The 22,759-nt window shown below is 37.9% G+C and overlaps 1 protein-coding gene and 1 long non-coding RNA gene across 6 annotated transcripts; one reads left to right on the top strand and one right to left on the bottom strand.

Annotated features, from left to right (window-relative positions):
- The first annotated feature begins 3 nt into the window (after nucleotides 1-3).
- On the top strand, nucleotides 4-22,723 carry LOC106033012 (uncharacterized). 5 transcript variants are annotated; one of them, XR_010833272.1, is made up of 7 exons: nucleotides 4-114; nucleotides 819-1,001; nucleotides 11,070-11,219; nucleotides 18,856-18,936; nucleotides 19,341-19,641; nucleotides 19,849-19,929; nucleotides 20,603-20,698. It is a non-coding gene; the product is annotated as an uncharacterized lncRNA (long non-coding RNA). The 5 variants fall into 5 exon arrangements; XR_010833271.1 differs by lacking the exon at nucleotides 4-114 and adding an exon at nucleotides 121-345; XR_010833268.1 differs by lacking the exons at nucleotides 4-114; nucleotides 819-1,001 and adding an exon at nucleotides 22,067-22,723 and having other exon boundaries at nucleotides 11,098-11,219; nucleotides 20,603-21,680.
- GPX7 (glutathione peroxidase 7) lies at nucleotides 12,294-20,865 on the bottom strand. The gene is made up of 3 exons (XM_013176298.3): nucleotides 20,659-20,865; nucleotides 14,119-14,380; nucleotides 12,294-12,877 (listed from the first exon to the last, which is right to left on the bottom strand). Exons 1-3 carry the CDS (start codon nucleotides 20,863-20,865, stop codon nucleotides 12,714-12,716), a joined length of 633 nt encoding a protein of 210 aa, XP_013031752.1. The 3' UTR covers nucleotides 12,294-12,713.
- Nucleotides 22,724-22,759: the final 36 nt, after the last annotated feature.

Here is a 22,759-nt window from a genome sequence, read left to right as displayed (position 1 = left end):
GAGGGGCGAGGAGCGGGGCAGGCGGCGGGAGGCAGCCGCCGGTCCCCTCAGCGCCCTCCCCGGGCGGCGCCGCAGGGAGAAGCGGCGGGAGCCGGGCGCCGCCCGCGCCCTGAGGTGAGGGGAAGAGGCGGGAGCCGCCCGCCCTGAGGGGGCTGCTCGCAACAAGTGCTCTTGTCGATGGGGTTTGGTTTTCCTTCAGCGGTCGGTCCGAAGTCGAGAAGAGACTTCGAGGGTCCACCTGCGCCTGCAAGCCTCAAAGGGGTCTTGGTGAAGCCAAAGTGATGAGGTCGTTGAGAGGGATCACACCTTGGCAGCTATGCTCAGAGCCCCTTGGTTTTATGAGGGGTAAAAAAAACCCACATTATACTTTGCTTCTACGAGACCTGTCTCCAGCTCATTTCTGAGGATACTTCCTCTCAGTATTTTAAACTTTAAAAAACAAAAAAAAGCAATGGGACCCAGGCACTCATAGCATTATCTGTTGGAAAGAATATATCTAAGCTCAAGATGGGACATGTGCATCTATCATGTACCTCTGGTTGCAATTTGGCTCACAGAAGGAAGAATAAGAAAAAGTCCTCTGGAGAGCAATGGGTGTATGCTGCACCCTGTAAAGACCCAGTACTTAGCACTGCTGAGGGGGGTTTCTGGATTACAATAGAGGCTTTGCCACACGTGACCTTCTCAACAAAAAGTTCAGTTCTTAGAGAGGAAGGGAATTTGTATGATATTAAGAGAGCTTGAATTGTATTAACAAGAATTGAATTGTATTAACAAGACCGCAATAATTCAACTAACACTTTACATTTCTATTTCAGGTCTTACCTTGAGATGAACAAGTGGAAGTTTCCTGTCTTCTAGCTAACTAGAAGGAAGCAGCAAGAGCCAGGAGCTAGAGCAACTTCAGGAGGAGCAGTATCCTCATAAGCCAGGGCCCTGTCCCACACCGGGTCTGAGCAGGGCCTAGCTGGTAGCAGCTGCCATCAGTAGGCCTAGGCAAGGTGAGACACTGAGTCGAGTCCAGCGTTGACTCAGGAGACAAAACGTGAGGTATGTTACCAACAGCATAGGTCTAAAGTTCATCCAGGAGGACCAGCAGTATGCTAAACTAGCAGGAAACAGGACTGAGCACAGACATACCTCTAGTGTAGCTTAGGGAGGGTTAAGTTGCCTAGGCATGAACTTAAATGGGAATCCTGCACCAATGAGCAGAGAATGTGGCTGGAGGATGGCCCAGGTGAGGCTGGTCAGGGCTTGGTAATAGACACTTTGAGCCCTGACACTGATATCTTCCAGTCCTACATGCAGTTCCTCTACTTTAGGATGTTTTAATGTACTTGCTAAAAAATATAAATATTCTTTGGTTGTTTAGTTGGTTTTGTTTTGCAAAATCAACCCTGACTCTGCACCAATTGAAATGAATACAGAAATTCAGTTTGGTTATTGAATTACAGATTTGCCAGAAATGGCGTGCTTCTTACTTACCAATCTTTTATGATGTGACATTGGCTCAGTCATTTAACTTAACTTTGCATTATTTACCCTGCATGCAAAATAAGATTATTTTTAATTTTAGAGGTTCAATTATATATTGTAAAGCAATTTATACTTAAATAAACTGTACAAATTCTAAAGAATTTTAGTATGTAATTTCTGCATATAGGGGATGATTACAAGGATTATTCTGAAACTGAGATGCACAGTTGTAAGGAAGTTAGAAATTATGGACCTATTATTTCACACCTTTCAATTTAAGCAGGATAGCCATCAGATATAGCACCTGTAAAATGTGTAAATTGTTTGATCTTTTAAGCATCGATTCTATGTTAATAGAAAATGATATAGAAATAGAAATAGAAAATGATACATTCATAGGCTCATAATGAATTGTCACTTTCCATCACAGTTTGAATTTACCCTGACTGAAACTGAAGATTAAAGAAATAGAACTTAGGAAAACAGGGATGAAGCAGTGACTTCTAGATATCAGTGAACAAATAATACATTAAAAAATCTTCCCACAATTTTCATTGTAAACTTGAACCAAAGCTTATTTATTTCCTTTGTTTGGTTCAACTTCTTAGCCAATTTAGATTCAGTCCTTTTAAGAGGATTTTTTTAAAAATCAAATGCTGATTTGTTTTATAATTATATCAATATTTTTAAGTTATCCTTTTGACATATTTTTGTGTACCTTGATTCACAGTCCTTTCACTCAACCATCATAGAGAACATTCATTCTAGTTTATAATTCAAAGAAATTCAGATATTAATAGCAGCAGGAACCCTTTCCTCTTTAACTTTTCCACACAACTGTTTTTTTTATTTTGGGTGTAGGGGGAATCATCTGTTGTTAAAGTTCTGCAGCAAGAGAGAGGCTATTTATAGATGCCTATTTACAATTGCTTCTTATCTTGCCAAACTTGATTATTAGGACTAAAGTTTTCTGTCCTGAGTTACTGCCTCCTGTTGTGTTTTGTTTTTTTAAAATTTCATTCAGAGGTATGTTGTGAGGCTAGAAGACATGGGAGAGGGATCGAGACTGAATGAGAAGTCCAAAAAAGAGAAACAGGGATTCCAACGAAAGAGTTAACAGAAGGGAGATGGAAACAAAGAAATGGAAGAAAGTTCTGAAGGCTGAGGTAGGGGAGTGACAGCTTATGTGGTAAGACAGAAATTGAGTGAAAGAATATATTAGGGACAAAGATATGTAAGGTCTGATTTAGGTGGGGTAGGAAACTGAGAGTGTGATGAGAAGCTGAAGGATCAGGGGCTGGGATTTAGTAGTTAGTGAGAACAGGGCTAGGATGAAGAGATGGGAATAGGGGAGAGTGACCATTGGCAAATTGAAAGGACAAGGCAAAGAGGACCAAGTTTTGGAAGAACAGGAAGAAGTCTGAGCACACCAGAGGTCACTTATGTATGAAGCTTGGAAATGAACACAGGTTTCCTGCTTGTCTCCCTTCCTTTTCTGTCAGCAAAGGCATTAAATCCTGTGGTAAAATATGTACTTCATTTAGTTCTCTTCCACGCATATGATAACTAACAATGACTGTTATGTATTTCATTAATACACATGGGAAAGTTCTGTATGATAGTTTGAAATAAGCCAGCTGACTTGTTGTTGCCAATACGAAATTCCTCTCATATTTTATATTTGTTTTCAAACATAAGAAATTATATGTAGAAAGTTACATTCAAATAATACTAGGTTACTCGGAATTTAGAAATGCCAGACTTAAAATTGATGACATGATCGCACACTATTTTTTTTATCAGATTCTATTTCACTTGGCAATGCGGTTTTTAAGTATTTTATTTTTTTATTCTTTTCTAATGCATGGTTAAAAGTTTATCTGCTACATGTTTACTGCAACTACAGTGAATAACGAATTATTTGAGCCATGTCTTTGTTCAAATAGTTACGATGGCTTCACAGATATTAATTAAACTTTCCAGTGTCCTGTGAGATGAAGGAATGGGATATTTATCTATTTTGCAGATAGCAGAATATTTCATTACCTACCTGTCCCTCATACCTGACTCTGGAGGCAGAAATATCTATTGCAAGTCTCAATCATTTTTCTTCTGGTAGGAAAGCCGAGGAAGCATACTTATTATTCATAAAATGCGTGAGACCTTTGAGCAGAGAATTATAAAAAAGTTCAAAGTACTGCTTCCAATTACTACAACAGCATTTTATTAACGTGCAAAAATATTATTAACAGCCCTGGAGAGGGACCTTTTCTGTCTGTACTTGGCTGACATCTGGAATGCATGTTTCCTCTGCATTTAAAAATGCATTTTAAAAGTGTTCTGATTTTAAAAAAGTCAAGATACTGCAAAATTACGTAAGCAATCAGAATCATAATATAAGCATCAGTTCAACCTCACTGTTGATGACAGTGCTCTAAGTTTGATGGGAAAGAAGTCAAATAGTGTATTCCTTCTTGGTTCATGTGTTACGTATAATTACAGGAAGATGGGAATTTGGACTTTTCACTTCTGATATTGTTATTGTGTTAGTCACAAGCAATGACATGCCTTTCTTAACATTTTTATTTTTTCTTGACAGTTCAGTTTTATTTCCTAGCTGCTAAAGCTCATTTTTATTCCTCTCTGGTGCTGAAGATGAGTTTGTTTTCCATCTTTGGAATACCACATGATTTGGGGATGATCTAAAGAAAATCAATTTGCATAGCCCTTCTACCTTTGTCTGAAACTAGAAAGCCATATTGAGTTTCAAATCCCTTTTAACTTTGGCAGTAGAGATAAAGAGCTGTTGTCCAACATCAATGGATACTTCAAAGGAAAAATAAAAAGTATATTCCTTTTTGGTTTTGTATGTCTTCAAGACACTTTACAGGTCTTTCAAATCAATTACATTTTCACAAAGTTGTTAACCACAGAATGGCTGAGGTTGGAAGGGACCTCTGGAAGTCCAACCTGCCAGCTCAAGCAGGCCTGCCCAGAGCAGGTTGACCAGGATCATGTCCAGGCAGCTTTGGAAGATCTCCACAACCTCTGTGTACAACCTGTGCATAGTAAAAAAAGTGTTTCCTGATGTTCAGATGGAACCTCCTGTGTTCTAGTTTGTGCCCATTGCCTCTTGTCCTGTCACTGGGTACCACTCAATATAATAATAATATGCAACTGAGGCATGTGATTATCTCTTGTTTACGTGTTCCTCCTGATTACAGCACCTCATTACTGCAGAGCTGTAATGGGTGGAAGTGGCTCTGAGTGATAGACTAGGCCTTTTGAAACTGTGCCACATGAGCACATGTCAGGTCTCCACCTCATCAGTCTTGGTTTGGTGAAATGCTCACTAGTTACATCTCAGATGAATGATTCATTTCATCTGATAGCCTTAGTCAGTAGTCAGATGTTCTCTTAGAAATTGGATGGAATACTAAGATCTGTTCTATCTGTTCGTCCTGTCTCTTAGATACTACTGTCCACCTAAAACGGTTGACAGAACAGCCTGAGCATGATTCAGCACTGTCTCAGTAAAAAATTGCCGTCTTAATTCAAGTAGCTGAAGAATGCTCTTTAAAATGTCAGCTGATTTTGTGTTGGTTTGTATGAAGAATGCTCACATGCCTTCAATATGGAATGTTTTTTTCTGTGGAAGAAAAACTTCAACACTTCCTTTTCATAGGAAATGTGAAGAGGACAAGTTTTGGAAAGTGCCATACTAAAAGGGTCAAAACCTGGAAAGTAATGTAGGGTGTATCTGTATAACTTTTCCATTGGAGTTATTAATCAGAGGAACTGTGTGGTCCTTTAGCAAGGAGTAAAGTATGGTTTAGTGTGTTCACTAATATGATATCAGACAGAGTGTCTCCTCCAGCCCAAACTAAGCCAGTATACCCCTAGTGAAGTCTATGACATGCATCGTTCTTCTATACCCAGAATTTGCACCAGGCATTTTGACACGAATTGTTTCTGTGTTGCTACTGAAGTAGAATGTATCAGTGCAGCTCATTGTCACAGACATGACAAACATCTCAACAGACTTAGTCAAAGCAAAAGCAAGCTAAGTTATCAAATTTACAGTAGCATTGCTGTTTGTTTTGTGGAAGGAAATGTAACGACATCGTTTTCTGTTGCCTTCTTTTCGTCATTCTAAATGCTGCCAAATCAATCAACTTTTACATAAGACTTGCCGTTTTGCCTTTTTTTTTTTGATTAACTAGAGGTGATGTATCTGTACAAACTTGGAATCAGACAATGTCAGTTCTGTTCTTTGCTTTTCCTTCGCTTGTTACATGCTTTTGGAAAATGGTGTCACCCACATGCTTAGTTGCTTCCTCTATAAGATCAATATCAAGCCCTTTTTCTTGCTGCTGTGAGGTTTCTACGAGTCTCAGCAACAGAATATACTCATTAACATCCCCGACTAAAAATGTTCAACTTTGTGATTCCTTATTATTACTACAGTTCCTGCATCAGTAGCAAACGTTCTTGTTTTAATCCTCCTACAAATATTCTTGTTTTGAACCATGTGACATTTGGTATGGAATAAACTTAGGATAAGACATACCATTTCTCAAAATAATTGAAAAAACTGCATTCCACAATTAAAAAGGACAATGGTTTGGTGTTATTTTCCTTTTCCTCTTCCTCTTCCTTTTCCTCTTCCTCTTCCTTTCCATCTTCCTTTCCCTCTTCCTTTCCCTCTTTTTTCCCGATAATCAGGGATGGATTTGAAGGTTAACAAAAAGATCTGCCAAGAAATTGCTTTTCTAATGGAATAAGTAAGAAGCCATCCTACTGGACTAAGTGTCAAGTCTTAATTGTTCACAGAAAATCAGTCCAAACAGTGTAAATTTTTGAAGGCTGCTTTGCAGCAGCCAAGGCAAGATGCATGGTTGGAGTTGAGCAATAACTACATAATCTGAATTGTAAAGAATGAGGGACCCTCAGGTGATGTCAGCATTGCATGGCTTGTCTTTAACTTTCTATCTGCACTTGCAGTGATACCTGTTCATTGCATACAACTTCACACCTGACACTTGGGAAAGCTTTGTCCCATATCAGCTGGCCATCTACTAATATTCTCTTAACCTCTTTTATATATATATATATATATATATATGTAAATCTGTATTATGTTCTTTTTCTATTAAAGTTATTGAAAGTGTATTGTTACATGTTTATTGCATGGATTATTCATGTAACATTAAATTTTAAGTGAACTTTCTGATACATTTTGATTTTCTGGAACTGATTCTACAAACTCTTGGTTCCCAGTTTCTTAATCTCAGGCTTGCCAAATCCATCTATTGTGCATGCAATTAAAAGCTACGATTGGTGTCCTCTCATTCCCAGTATTCAATAAGACTAAGTGATTCATATGATTCAGACACTTGATCTTGCAATTTTGCTCAATGATTTATTCCTGTTCACTTCAGCATAGCTATTTGCTGAATAGATTGACAGCCTCTAAACTTAGCAAGGCCCTTTCAAAAGAAAATTTTGTTATTAGAAATGGTCAATTCTTTTCTAGCCAAGCTGTTCCCCAAGCTGAAACCTGTGGGAAAAAGACCTGTTTTGACAAAATTCACCATATCAATTTTAAAGTTTTATCTATATAAATATAAAAAATATATTTATATTATCTCTATATTTATCTCTATGTCTATATAAAAAAGATTGAAAATCTGAATATCAACTTTGAAACATATCGATTTTATCCAAACAATGTTTCAGCCTAACCAAATTGCTAGTTTGGGGGTTACTTCTGCTTGAAAACTTAAAATATTTATGTTCCGTACTAATTTGGAAAAGGAGACTTCAAATGTAAAATGCTTATGTGACACGAAGACCTCTCACTACCTAGAGGTTAGAGGTCCTTTGAGAGGACAGTAAAATATCAGTAATAAAATACTAGTATTTTCAATATAAAATTAGTAACAAATCGGAATGAGTGGTGTAACTCTAATTAAGGGTTAGAAAAACTGATCTGTAATTTAAACTGGGAATTCAACAAGCACTTTAATTACAAGAATAGTTTGATTATTGTGCCTATTTAGAAGACAGATGAACAATTTGTGGGTTATGGACATTATTCCTCTACAGCTTTTCTTCATTTATCATTGTTGGATTCACCTGCTTGCTAAATAAAAGTAAAATGGTTTATCATATAATTCAAACAAATGTACTTAATTGTGATGAAACAGCAATGCTTTTAGGGAGAGTGGAAAAAAAGATGTAGGACTATTTTATATAATACAATAATAGCTTTCACTTAAGGAAACTAAAACTGCATCTCCCTGAACATAGGATTTCTCTAATTTCTGTTTGTTGTGTTCCACAGAACTGAATTTATACAGCAGGTATTACAGAAGTTTGTTCTTCTAGAAACTGTACTTCAGTCTTTTCTATTGTTGTAGAATACTATTATTTCCTTTTACTATTGTGGTTTCATCAATTACTGCTTAGGAAAGAGCCTGACCCAGACACTGTTGATGCCATTATTTCTGAGTGGAGAGAAAAGAATTTGTAAGCAGCAGCATCTCAAAAACTTTCATGGTGTACTTACCTTTCAGATTACAACTCTGCTTACTTAACATACAATGATCTTTGACTGTTCTCATTTTCTGGAATTAGTTTAGGAGATCTTCTCGTTGAGCAGGTATCTTGCAATGCTCTGAGATAAACCAGCATGCCTTATCTCTTAGGTCTGTAGGTTGACAGCTTGGGTCAGGTTTTCTAGGCTAAGAGTGGAAAGTTGCTCAAGGCTCACTTCACTAGGCAGGTCCCCACCGTTGCCTATACCTATCTGCTGCAGAGCTTGCATAAGAGATGTAAAAGATGAAGAGTAGAGTTGAGTTTTGTTATTTCTGATCCTGCAGCGTAGGTAGTACTATGTTTGTGAGCTGGCTAGCTGGATGCATTGGCTATGTAGCATTAGATTACAGAGTCGCTGCCACTGAATGGCAAATTTTCAGGTATAACTCAGGTATTTCCTTCTGCTTTGTGTAAGTCTCTGCTGAGGAGCTTTAATATGGTTCAGAATTAGTTCTCAAATCTCTTTGCACTTTCAGTACCTCTTCCATCAAAGTGTTTGTAAACTGCTTTCTGTTTTGTCAGTGGTGTTTTTACTCTAGGATCTATTAATATGTCACAGAGAATACCTGATTTCTCTGCTTACTCAACTCTTTCTGTGGATGAGTCAGAGGTAAGCTTGTTAAGTTTCATTTGGCTCTATGAATAGCTGCACTATGCATTTACATGGGTATAGGACATGTTTGGTTGATCCAAGAGTTGAAGGTAGCATAAAATTTGTTTTGCTTATTCATACAGATATCCAGTCTTCTGAAAGTACTGACTATAGTCAGCTATTTATTGAACCAGATGCTGATGTGTTTAAAACAACGAACTGGGAACAATCCAGGAGACAGAAATTATGCTTGATTTGCTACTAATGTTTCAAACCAAAATCACAATAGAAGCTTGAGGGAAATGTCACTAGCATGTAACTAAAATACCAGAGGTGGATGTAAGAATAACTAGGCTGTGTGGTTTTGTTCTCTTTATAATGTCAAAAAGGAGGGGTTTAAAATCCTCTCTATTGCTCCATTCAGTTGTTTTATTTCAATGTAACATATTCCATTTCAGAACAGTTTTGGATATGTGCAGGTCTGATTTTCCATTCTTTATGAGACAAAATTGTGAAAGTTTGAAAGTGCCCTGACTGATTTTAAACTCAGGTAGGCTTTTAAATGCTTTGTATCTCCTCTGGCATGCCACAGGGGGCACATGACAGCACACATGTGTCTAGGTGTTTAGTTTAGCATTTAAATCAACATATCAAAGTTACACCTTCAAATTTGCAAACTGTAAGAGATCAAGTCTTAGGTGATCAAGATAATCACCCTCCATACATATATGTGCTCATCTGTTAAGGCACACTGATATTTTCTCTGCAAAGCAGATGAGCTGCAAAGCAGATAGTCTCATTCTATATATTCAGTGCTGTTTTACACTTTTCAAGACTTGCTATAGGGAAGATCTCTTGTCAGATTCAAACTGTGTTGGAACTCATGAGGCAAAAATGTTATTCCTGATCTCTGCATAAAACAGTATGGTCTCCACAGACAAATATATGCCAGTGCAATTTCATTTGCATTTTTTCTGAGCCAGTAGTCATGAAGAACTTATAACACGACTAGATGTGAATTAAACTGCAACCAAGAATACGTACTTTTCCTCTCTAACTTCCATTAAAAGACCAAAGTGTTTGTTCTGCAAGCTATGATTCCAATGTGACAATGGATGGAATGTATGCCACGTTTCATTTAATCACAAAAATGTTTCTGATAACTTTAGAGAAAGTATCCATGTGCCTAAAATCATGTGCCTGTTCAAATTTCAAAGTTTGCATATGTAATAATTACCCACTTCCCTTTAAATTGCCAAACTGTTAAGAACAACACCAACTCCAATAGTCATCAGTATTAAGTTATTCATAGCACTCAGACATCTGCTCAGACTTCAGACTGCAGAACTTCTTAGCTCATACTAAAATAATGACACCAACAACTGCAGCTTCATTGTTCTGTGACAGAGACCTTCTGAAAATCTTGACAGCAAGAATTCTTTTTATCTCAACTAAACCACGATATACAGGTCCCTTTGTCTTAACCCCAGGATACTTTAAGATGAACCTGGTTGTGCCCAATTGCAGTATTATTGACACGTGAAACCTTTTTTTGTGCTTCATAATGCCTTTAAAAGCAGCCCAGACAGTATTTGTCTCTGTAGTATGAACCCTTTCCAACTGATCATTGCCATTATATCTCTTTAGACTTTTAGTATTTGTCTAATAGAGAATACAAGACCATATCTATGTAAATCCAGAGCTCTGTTTGAAGTTGGCCACCCTAAAATGAAATGGAGAGGTCTTAAAATGTCTTGCACAGCATGGTCTGGGCTCATCAGGGCCAGAAATATACTTTCTATGGAGAATATTTTATGGCTTACAGCACCTGCTAAGAGCATGTTGGGACGTTGCATTAGCATCAATGGACAGAGAAAAGACAAACAGTCTACAGAGTCATAAAAGACCTCCTTTTCTAGTAGTTGGGTTCTCTGTCCCAGCACAGGATCAGTTGGGTCTGATCTTGCTTTCTTTGGGACTTTCGTTTGTAGTAACTGTCTTAGAACGATTCATATATGAACAGGCTAAATGACTGAATGGGCTGTAGTGTCCGCTTTCCTCTCCATCAGAGGAAAACACAGACATATTCACTACCACTGGCACTGATTTGCTGCACTCTTAAGTTACATTCCAAGTGAGAAATAGCTGACACAGCTTGGAACATACTCATTAGTTTCAATACGACCTGAACTTCCATTTCTTATTTGTCCTCGAGAGTCTTTGACTGTAAACTGTTTTAATTTCCTTCTCATTTCTCCCTTCTTACTTGATCTCTCCTTTTGCTTTTGTAGTTCTGTTACTTCATCCTTTTATTTTATCCTGCTGTGTGTGTGTGTTTTGTTGTTGTTTTGTTTTGTTTTCCTACAAATAATAATAAAATGTTGCTCTCGGTTTCTTTCAGGCAAAGCTTGCTTTGTACCATACAATCTCTGCTCCTCAGGGCCTTTCTTCAAACCCTAAAGCATCTCTAGCTCTTATTTCCTTGGGGTGGTCTACAGAACATGCCCAGGACCTCAGCAGAGAGCAGCTGCTCAAGCATGGGAACTATAAGGTACTCTAAAATTAGCTCTTTTATTTCCAATAATTCTTCAGTAATCTTTCCCCTTCTTTTCTGCAAGCCAGTGTGTGCCGTAATATTTGCCTTTGATTTCAGCTGGATCCTGTTTGGATGCTGAAGAGCTATAATGGCAGTGATGGGTTGGAATAAGTTCATACTGTGGTCAGAGCAATTAAGGCTTATTTATGCACTTGGGCCCTGACAACTATATGGACAAATATTGTTTGTGCTACTTTAAAAAGCATTACAAAGCACCAAAAAAGCTTTCACTTGTCAATAATACTGCCATTGGACAAGACTAGATTCTTCTTGGGGTTAAAAGCAGGGGACCTGCATACTCTGTTTTTACTGAGATAAAAAGAGTTCTTGCTGACAAGATTTTTAAAGAGCTTCTGTCAAAGAACAATGAAGCTGTAATTGTTAGTGTTATTATTTTAGTATGAGCTAAGAAGAGCTGCAGTCTGAAGTCTGAGCAGATGCCTGAGCATACATTTGAAAAGGGTACCATTAAATAATTATAACATTAACATAACGTTAAATAATGTAACATTATGCAACAATCAAACATTTGAAAAATTATTTCCACAGAAAAATGTTGATTCTTTAATGTTTATCTGCACATGCAGAAAAATCAGATGGGATCATAAATTGAAAAATAAACTTAACATCAATTGTAGGTAAGTCTTCTAAGCCAAAAAGCTGTTAGAAAAAAGCAATAGCCATTTCTTACATGCTCTGATGCTATAGATGTTCAAATGGCTATTCAAATATAATCTAATAATATTTACTGGATGAAAAAAATGCAAAGATCTCCTTATAGCTTTTGGAGATTTTTTTTCAGAGAGTTTGTTTTCATGTTTCTTTCAATTAAGTTTTATAGATGTGTTTTTCGTATGCCCTTAACAACTGACTTTCCTGGCAGATGAAATTAAATGTGTTTGACTTTGGTAAACATACCAAACTTCAGAAAAACATAAACTTTGGAAAAACATATGTTTGCGTAAGTCTGCCTGGTTTGAAGGAATCTGATTTGGCCTTCTTCCTAGTACATGCCTTAAATCAATCGTGCACTTTTTACTCTTTATTTTTTCATTCAGTTCACAATCAAAATATGAAAACAGAATTGTAGATATTAGTGAGATCCCAGTCAGAAAATTCTTGCTATTATGAGCCTTTTTCCTCGAGATACATTAACTGACTTCCGGTAGTGTTATCAACGATCAATAATTTGAGTTGGGAAAGAAACAATTGCTGATGAGGTCTTCCTTCTTAGAAAGGTAAAATAGAATTCAGTTGGAGATAGATAATTTTAAATTACTTTTAAATTTAAATTACTTTTTGTTGTTTTCTACATTCTGAGGATGGTGAATATAGATTTCACTGGTCGTGTTTTCCCTTCCCTGTATTCCCACTTTTGGAATGTGAAAAGACAAAGTCCAGTCCTAATTTTCAATGAAGATGTAATTGGCATGCTGGGATTTTTGAAAGTCATAATTCATCTTTTTTCTTCAGGATGATTTTCCTTACAAGTTCTGTAACATAAGGTCTTATTTCTTCAACAGAGACAGTAGAGTCCCAGGCCTTTACAACTTTCCCATTGGGGCCTACCAGGTATTTCCAGAAGTTCCAGGTTGGTTCTTCTCCTGTAGAATCTACAGGGAAGAAGGAAAAAAAAAAAAGTTAGCCAATTCCTGACATTTTTTTGCTCCAGTCTGATGATTACCATCTCAGAGGAAGAAGGAATGTAAAATTAAGAGGGAGTTCAGAGTGAATATTAAGATGAATTTTCTGACATGGAGATTTAACTAGACAGTAGTCCCCTGGAGAATGATGGAAAACTAACAGGGAAACAAAAGGTATGCAAGTTTCACATGACGTGTCTGCAATGACAACCCCACTACAAAAAATAGAAATGAAGGGATGTGAAGGGGATTAAGGGAGTGTTGGCTAGCAGAAAGATCTACAATGGACACCTAGAGGAAGGAGTACTTTGGGTAGCCAAAATAATACTAGCAACACTCCTCTAAATTGAGTGGAACATGGGAAAACACTGTGGTGCTGGCAAGAATAAGAAACAGCATGGTTCTTGCAGAGTATAGCTCATGTAATGCCATGTCATATTGGTCTTTACTATGTATCGTTCCTGGAAGATATTCCATTCACATTGGATAAAGGTTGTTATTTTAGTTTGGCATTTAAATGGCATTTAGAGCATTCATTCAGTGCCTGAAAAGTAGATCCTTGAGAATATTTTGTTTTACAGTGTATTTTAGCTGTCTGCTAAGAACCAGCAAAACCTCTTCAGGTCTCAGTGCTAGCTATAATGCAGATTACAACTGGAAGAACTGTACAGTAAGGCTCTTCCAATGTTTGGTAAGGAATGAGGAAGGGAGTATTCAAGGTCATCTCTTAGTGCTTGGTTTCCCTTTTTCATTGAAGAAGTAAATTATGCAGGCGCTTTTCTTCCACTTATCCTCAGCTCTTCACATGACTCTTACAAATCCAACCTGCAGCAGTTGTGTCAGAGGAGACACGCTTACTAGAGTACAAAGTGGAAAAATTAAGATGAGGGGTTGTATGCATACAGAAGAATGTTTCAAGACCTGTATTCCACGTAGAAGGTTATTAGACTAGCTTTACAAGGCGTTCGTTATTGTAGGATCTTTATCTCTTGAGATCTATTTAAAAGGCTAAACAAACCTGTCACAGTGGCATAGACAGAAATCTTGCCTTGTGCAGGAGGATGGACCAGGTGACTTTTGAGCTCTCCTGACAATTGTGAACTGCAATTCCATGAACACAGTTATAGGTACCCTTTTTTGATGAGATGGTTTCCTGTGTCAGAGGAATTCTGTGCTGGGGAAACAACCCTCCAGTGGCCCAGATTACTCACCAATTAAGTACTTGAAGGCAGGAATTGCACCAGCTCCACTGACTGCAATTTTGCTGAACATAGGAAAGGAGGCACCGTAAGTCTTTCGTGCAAAGCTCTCAATTTCTTTGTTAGTGTCTGGTTCTTGCTGCCCAAACTGATTGCATGGGAACGCCAGCACGTTGAAATGATAGGGGCCGAGGTCTTTCTGTAACTGTTGCAAGGCCTTGTAATGGCTATCTGTAAAACCACATTCACTTGCAACGTTGACAACTAAGGACACCTGAAGAACAAGAGAACAAGAAATGTGCTGCATGTGTCAGTTTTCCAACGGGTATGCTGGGATGCAGATTATTTTCAGAAAATAAGAACGTCTGCAGAACTGGGACTGAACACTCATATTTGAAACTACATTGAATTACCAATAGGTAGCCATGAAGATAATCAAGAAACTGTTATCTTAACTCCCAGTTTACAGAGAACTTGCATGTCTCTATTCTGCCTTTTGGATAGTTTCTAAGCATATTTAAGAAATGACCATCTAACTGAGGTATTCTGAGCTGCGTGAAAAAAAATATGCAAATTAATGTTTGTTTGTTTGTTTGTTGATTGTCCATTTATCTGTTGTACAGCATCTGTTGTGCAGCATCTTTCCTCGTAAAGAATTTATTACTCATACAGAACTGGCTGATCCATTTATCATTGCCAGCGTAGATATCTTGACCTGGAAGTTAATAGCAGCAATTAGAGGATTTTAGGTTGGTCTATGCCATATGGACTGTAATATTTCACACTATGTCTAGAATAAGTCTACTCATTTGTGACGAAATGGCAACATATTTTACATTAAGGTTTACTGCCTCAATTACAGATTCTAAGTGGTGAAGAATGTACCCACTACCCTTTGAAAGAGTTATTCCTGTAGCTGACTGTCTTTGATGATGTGTGCATCATGTCAGTCAGACAATGCCATCAGGAACGTATCTGCCTGCACAGATCCATCAGAAAGGAAGATGCCAAACACAGACGAGCACTGTGTGGAAACAGACGCACATGTGAGGAGTACATGGTAGAATAGAATGTGCCAAGAATTTGTTGGGGAAATTAAGTGATCTAACCCTGAGCTGATGCATTTTACACAGTTTCTCAAGGTCATGAAGAGCTTCCCATTGTTTTTGAGATATTTTATCCTTAAATAACTCCTAGAATTTGTTTTTAGACTTACAGGTTTTATTATCGTTATGTATTTTTAAAGTGTAAGTTACAACTCATTCTACATAAATAGAGCCCATGCTAAAGTTTTCTTGTGAGTGGATTCAAGCTGAATGTTGTAGACCACCTAGATACAATATGAATTTATTAATAAAAATAGCATTACACAGTTTATGGTGAGGTTTCTTTTACATATACCTACATGCTATTCTTTTTTCAAACTGTTCTGGAAGAGCAATAAGCCAGTATTTTTACGCACCCAGAAGATTAAAATCAGGCATAGTGCAGCAGAACCATTATGATTTGGGAACCAAATTTCTGCCTGGTTTACACTGAATCCAGTGGGTTTCTACAGATTATACATCAGCCCAGCAGTTGCTTCTTCATTCTTAAATTGCAGAAAAGAAGTTTGAATTCAATTTGGTGTCAGTGTGAGACAGCAGTGCTGGAGGGCCCAGTGCAGCAAGAGGAAAGCCCAAAGCTTGGACACGTTAATTGACCTGATCAAAGTTACACAACAAGTAGCTGCAGGGCAAGAAAAGAAGTAAAAAATTCCAACTCCAGTCCTCGTACTCATGTCTGTGACTACTGGCTTTGCTCAATCTAAACTTTGGATTCTAATGTTACTATTGTTTCATGTTCCTATGCATCTGTATTTTATACAAAATATAGGAAATATCAATAGAGTGCATCAACATAAATTATATAATTAATATATGAAAAATAAATGACTGTATGTATATAGCACTTTTAAGGCCAAAACCCCCAGTGGCATATAAGCGCTCATAACCTGGGTACAGCAGGGATAATAGGGTGATATACCTGAGGGGGTAGGAAGCAGTAAAGAAAAAAGCTAAGGAGAAGCTACTGTTTATAATTTCTTATGTAAAACATTAGCACTTCGTGTATTTAGTGCATTTTATAGATATGTGGCTATATTTAAAATGCTTTCTGAGCGGCACTTAGGTTTTCCCTGGAAGACAGGTAATCTTACAAGGCAGAAGTTGATGTAATCTTCTTTGCACTGTAGTGTCAGGAGAATACAATCTAAGCAATCCCTGCAGACTCGCATATAAAGTATTATCTGGAGCCATCTAGCTAACGTCCAAAGCATCACATTCATTCAATTACATTTACAAGCTCTACTTGAAATTTTAAATACATGCTGTATAACTTGTTTTTTGTTTTTTTTTTGAAAAGAGGTAGTGATTTTATGACACGTTCCTGTTGCAGACTGTCAGCGTTTCACATAAAACCTAAGTACTGAATAGAATGATTGCTAAAAACTTTTTCCAAGTTATCTTTTAAGTGTTTCTGTCTGGTAGCACAAGCGATAAAATGTAGTGATTTTTATTTAATTTTAATTAACAACAGTTACTCTTCTTGTTCTCATTAAGAGACTGTACTTTGACTCCTTACCTTACAACTATTAATGATTGAAATTAAGCTTCTCCTCCTGACTGACTTCTTTCACACCTTAGGCTCAGAGAGTGCAAGACAAGCACACCACCTAGTGTGCAGCGCCAACAATTCACCCTAGACCTTTCAAAAACGGTTTAATTTAAGCTGAATTCTGCATAAACAGTTGTCTTATTGTTTAACCCTTTCCTTTCCTCCTCTTTCCTTAGAAAACCCATCCATTCCAGTACTGAACTCATTTAGTTGCAAAACTCATTGCAAATGCAGTTCTTGGTTTACTTAACGTTTACACAGTGTATCACCTTGAGGAAATCCATAGAGATTTAAGAATCTGCTGTAAGCTTCAGGTAATCCTTTGTGGATCTTTTAGCAGAGAGAGTAGATACTCGGGTTTTTAGACCAGGAGATTCTTAACTGACCCCTTCTGGCTGACAGGAGGAGAAACTACGAGGGTCACATTACACCGACTCAGAATTGTTAACTTCATGGACAAAAATAGCAATACTTTGTACAGTAATTGTCTATATCCTGTATTTATACACATTCAGTAATACTACATTCCCTGCCTGCAGAGAGCTATGATGCAAAGTGCCTCCCATTACTTCCAACAGTAAAACAATACATTGTTAAAGTGCCTAATGCTTTACATTGTTATAGTACCTTTGCTTCAGGATTCCCAAAGCACTGCTCTAGCATGCTTAATTATGCCTCAGTACATTGTACTCAGCTGTGGTAGGCACGCAGGTACTATTATATGCAGATGGATATAAACAAAGCAGGGAACAGCTGACAACTGGGAGTTCTGGCTCCCAGGTAAACCCTATTTTTGGAAAGACTGCTGCTTCTTACTTATAGCACATCTGATAGAGGTCATAAAATAAAATAGGGGCTTTCTTGATTTAGGCAGGTGTTCTAGTAAGACGAATCTTATCTGCACCCTTTTAATTCTTTTCTAATGACTCATCACTACCCCTCACCTTTAAGGAAGGTGAGTCAACATCAGTCTGGTAGCCTGGATAAAGCATAGGAGGATGGCCTCGTCATGTAACAGAGTAAAACAGCCAGCTTTTTGATCTATTTCACTTGTGGTATTTTTTTATTTTATTTTACTAATTATAATAGTCCTCCCTTTCTCTGCTTTCAGGGAGATGTAGTATTATACCTATTTTGTAGCCTGTACACCAAACATTTAGAATTCTGGTGATGTAATTTCTTATGCCTTCATAAAAAGAGAGTTCTCCCTCAACTATTTTGATAATTCTATTAAAGTGGAGGCCAGGTTATGTCTGTGCATATTTACTTCAGGGGGGAAAAAAAAAGTTGTGTTTTAAATTCTTTTATTCTTTCAGAATTGTAAGTAGTACATTTCTTATTTACTATATAAGCAGTGGTACTTGTAATTTATATCAAAATGCACTTGACTGGAAATTGGATTAATATCAATCAGCCTCACTTTTCTTCTGGGTAAGAAAATATTACCTCTATGATCTGAATACGTGATAATTTGTGTTAATAATGAGTTATTGAAGAAAGATCCCGCAAGTCATGAATTGCACTTACTGGTTCTACTCAGCATGGCTCTTGTGTTTTTAGAATTAGCAGACTTTTTCTTTTCTACTCTGGAAATTTTCTGAGTTTTTCAAATCCCAGTCAGTTTCTTGACTACAAAATAAATAATTATTTAACTAAATTAGCTGAGTGACTGAGTTTAAGAAAATGTTTTCTCTACATCTGCTACAAAGCTTAAGGGTGTTAAATCTGGTTTAGCAATTAGCAGACTATTGTTCCAGGGGCTAACTAGTGACTCACTTTCTTTAAAACATCAGCACCACATACGTAGTACTTATATATTACTTGCATTCTTTTAATTGCTTTAAAATAGTACAATAAGCCTACATTTTAGCACTACTTATCTAACCACAAATTTAAGCAAGTTTATTTTAAGAAATAAATGGGAGTTTTACTTAACCTTTGTTTACCTTAATAATGAGCTCTGACAGCATAATGACAGAAAGGGGGTGTTTTACTGTTATAAATTAGTTACAAATTCTGCACATGCATTCTCAAACAGCAGCTAGACTGAACATTGGTAAGCTCTCTGAATGCAAATCTTTTTGTTCCATACAGAAGCCGGTCATCCCTTGTTTGGAATCAACTATTCCATACAGCCAAGCAGAGATCAAGGAGGATGGTGTTACCTTTTACAAGGTATGGTTCTAGAGCTCTCCCTTATAAATCAGTCACCCATCAGGGACGGGCTGCTGTCATAGCACCAGTGGAGATGCGGATGCACACCTCTAATCTGGTCATGAGATACAAGAGCAGGCTCTGCAGCTTGTTAGGGAGGGGGCAAACACCCACAGATCTCTGTGGGGTGGCTGGAAGGAATTCCTCCAAGTTTCCCTCTTACTCCTCTCCATGTGGATTCTGGCCCTAAAGCTACAGGTGGTATTGGCTTATTCAGACAGTTTTGCAGATGACCTGCAGACAAAACACACCACACTGACAGGTATTATTGACAGAGCCTTTGGAAGGAACTCCTAAGAAAAAAAAAAAAAGGCAAGTATTGTTTCCTATTAAATAGATTTCTTTTTTTTTTTTTCCCAATATAGGTATTTGGGTGTGCATTAGACCAATTCTGCCCTATCCACTAACTGAATTGCATGCAAATGCGAGAGGAGGAAGAGGACTTTGACCAGATAAGAGGCTCTCGTTTGGTTCAAATCCAGCAGTACTCCTCTCTGCTTAGCTCAGGAAAATGTACCTCTCCCATGGGCCTTCCCAGTCTTCCTGCAAATGTTTGTGACCCATCCTTTTGGACCAGTAAGGTCAATAACCTCAGCAAGGTTACCTGAGGTACCTGAGGAGAGTGAAGAGGATGGTGAAAACACAAAGCTGAGGCTAAGGGTGAAAGTGAGTAGTGGAGCCTGCCTTTTGACTAGCAGCTAAGTACTTGGAGCACCTGGCTGTATCACTTAAGATGTGGCACTTGACCTCTAAGGGTAGAGGTTGTGGGCTTTGTGATGTTTTTAACTTCTGGAATTCATGAACCTGGCTACAAGAACTTTATAGTGTTACGTCCCCCTCCTTGGGCTAACCTTCCTTTTCTCTCTTCCACAGGGACTAAGCATCTTTGTTAGATTGTCAAACCACTGAAAAAAAAAAATCAAATTACATTCAGGACAATTGTTTTTTAAACTGGTAAGCTCTGTCTAGAACTCCTTAATGTAATATATAAATTAAATTTAGAAGACATCATAAAATAATGCGTATCTTCTTGCCCTTCTTAATATTGTTCTGTCATTCTAAAATCAACAAGTGGAATAGGATGATGTTGCTACAGTTTTACTGTGCACCAATACTAAAAGATTTATTTTATCAATAAATCACTTTTTTTTACTAATGATGGTGAAATATGTTAAGTCCATTAACCACTGATTAAATCCCTTTTTAAATGCAGAACTTCAAAGAGAAATGGAATTCAGGCAAAAATAATCTACTAAAAGTCATGCAGTAGAAAGGCAGAAAAAAGCTCCAAAAGTAATCTTGTACAAAGGTGCAAACTTCCTGTGCTTCTAGTTTAATAGGTGCAATCCAGTGCAATTCATCTTGCTGCACGAAGGACAGGCACACAGGCATTCCCTGCCTGCCACGTATGCAGGGAGCAGCCTGCAGAAGGAAAAGACTCGACACACAGAGGGGTTAGACTTGCAAACGTTTTATTTACAGTGCAAAGACCTACGGAGCGGTATCAAAGCAAGCTTGCAGGCAACGCTCCAGATCAGTTAAAGAAGAGTCGTAAATACAAATCTATCTGCATGCATGCACCGAGTTAATAATGAACAATCTCTTCTCCCGCACTTGGTTTCCGCAGACATGCAAGGACTGGCTGCTAGCGCCCGAGAGCTGCCCACCGCCTTGCGGACTTACCGAGCCCCTGTACTTCTCCAGAGAGACTAGTTTGCCCCTGATGTTTACAACTTTGAAAGTGTAAAAATCAGTCTCTTTTTGCTGCGTAGCGGAAAATGCTAAGAGCAGGAGTGCTGCAATTGCAAGGAGCATGGCTACAGGGATGAGAAAAACTTTGGGGAAGGAAGAGGAAGGCTTGTGCTCCACACTGCCCTCAGGATCTAGCATGCTGCACCGCGCTGCAGAGACACTTGCCACAATAGCAAAACCCTGCCGGAAAGAAGGGACTGCTGCAAACGGAGCTTTTGCAACAGTCTGGCTCTTGCAGAGGTGTAGCAGAAGCTGCGTTACATGCAAGACCTGAGGGGCATGTATTCATGGAGGATTTAAATAGGCTAAACCAGAATGTTTCATTGTGGTAGTGGTGTGTTAAGGGAGGCCATTTATGGGTACAACACCTACTTCCTTCTGCTTGAGAGTAGTAATGCTGTGTCAGTGGGATGCCAGACATAGAGATTGGTTTTAACTATGTCCTAGGGAAATAAGGGATAGTTTTGTGATTTTTTTGATGGACTTGCAAGTGCATTTCTTTAGTATCCTGACTATAGCATCTAGTAACTATGATGTAACATCAAAGGATACCAGTGGCTTGGTTGCTAATGGTTACAGCTGCGAGTGCTCAGAGCAAGAGTCCCAGCATACAGTCAGCAAAAACTGAGAATTACAGACATGCCACGCACAATATCATGTGCAATGGAGCACTCTTTGTCAAGCCTTCACGAACTTCTCCTCTGCGAGCACTTGGTTTGTGACAAGTGACAGGGTGATCTAGGAGAAAGCACATTACCAAGGAGGTGTCAAGTGAGAAAGAAGCATTAAGCATTGGAAACTAAATTTGTTACCAAAGCTTTCAGTTCTCAGAGCCATGCCACTGCCTCAGGATCAGTGCACTAACACCCTTCTTGGGTTGTCTGCATGAAAAAACAGCCATTTCTATCATTTGCTACTATGCCTGCAGGAAGAAAAGGATTTGTATATACAAGGTAACAACAATAGAAAGCATTTGATGATCATTGATTTTTTTCTTGGACTAAGAAACTGGCCCTCCATGCCTATGACTGATACCTCTTGGCAAAGAAAAGCAAAATGCAGAGATTTACAGAAAACAATTAAGTAGCACATCCAAGGCATATTGGAAATCCATCTTTTGAAGAGCAAATTACATTTCTTAATCTTACTGTGTGATTTTATTTTATTATTTATTTTAACTGAAAGTTTTGGTAGATCTTTGACAGCTTGATTAAATTTGCTTAGGGTGATTCATGCATAAGTGGCATTACTGAAAGTGCAGAAGCTACGTATAACTAGTTGAAAGATTTAACGACAGGTTTTAAACATTTCAGACTTAGCATGTTTTTATGTATTTCAGCTTAGGTAGACATTCAACGTCAAGAAATCATGCAATATTCTATGTGGATGAAAAATCTTCTACCATGCTGTCTATGGGGAAGATACCCAGTGCTAAGAGGCTGAAGTTCTCATCTCCACAGATAAGTGCCATCTTCCTGTATACTTTTCTGCCTGTAATATTGACCAAGAACCAAGTATGATTTCCTCACTTTACAAATAAATCATCTAAGAAGCTTTAGAGAGTTTCTTAACACACATCTGGAGATAGAGAATAGGGCTTTAATATACTATATACTTTTAAATAAATACAATCGAATTCTAAAAATAATCAAATTATTCCAACAATGAAAATAATGTAACTTGCTCATCTTTTTTTTTGGTCAGAAAATTAAAAATAAATCTACAATACACTTCTGCATTATTTTTAGGTATAATGATATAGTAGTTTTGGTATGGGGCTACAAATAAGGCATCACACTGCAACATGAGACAAGCGAGGTTTTGCTCTGGATAGGGACTCTATAAAATCTGCTTCCTACAGCTTCACATTTATTGTCTCTGATTCCCAGACAAAACTCACTTGCTTTTAGAATTACGTTTTCCTCCTACAAACTCAGCCCAGAATCTGAATGCTTTTGATCACTGTCACTGAATTAGGAGTTCTTTAAATAATGGCCAGCTGGCAGTGGAATTCAGCTTCCTCTTTTACTGC

Source organism: Anser cygnoides, chromosome 8, assembly GCF_040182565.1.
Source record: "Anser cygnoides isolate HZ-2024a breed goose chromosome 8, Taihu_goose_T2T_genome, whole genome shotgun sequence".
Lineage (NCBI taxonomy): Eukaryota > Metazoa > Chordata > Aves > Anseriformes > Anatidae > Anser > Anser cygnoides.
This window is presented reverse-complemented; position numbering and strand designations above follow the sequence as displayed.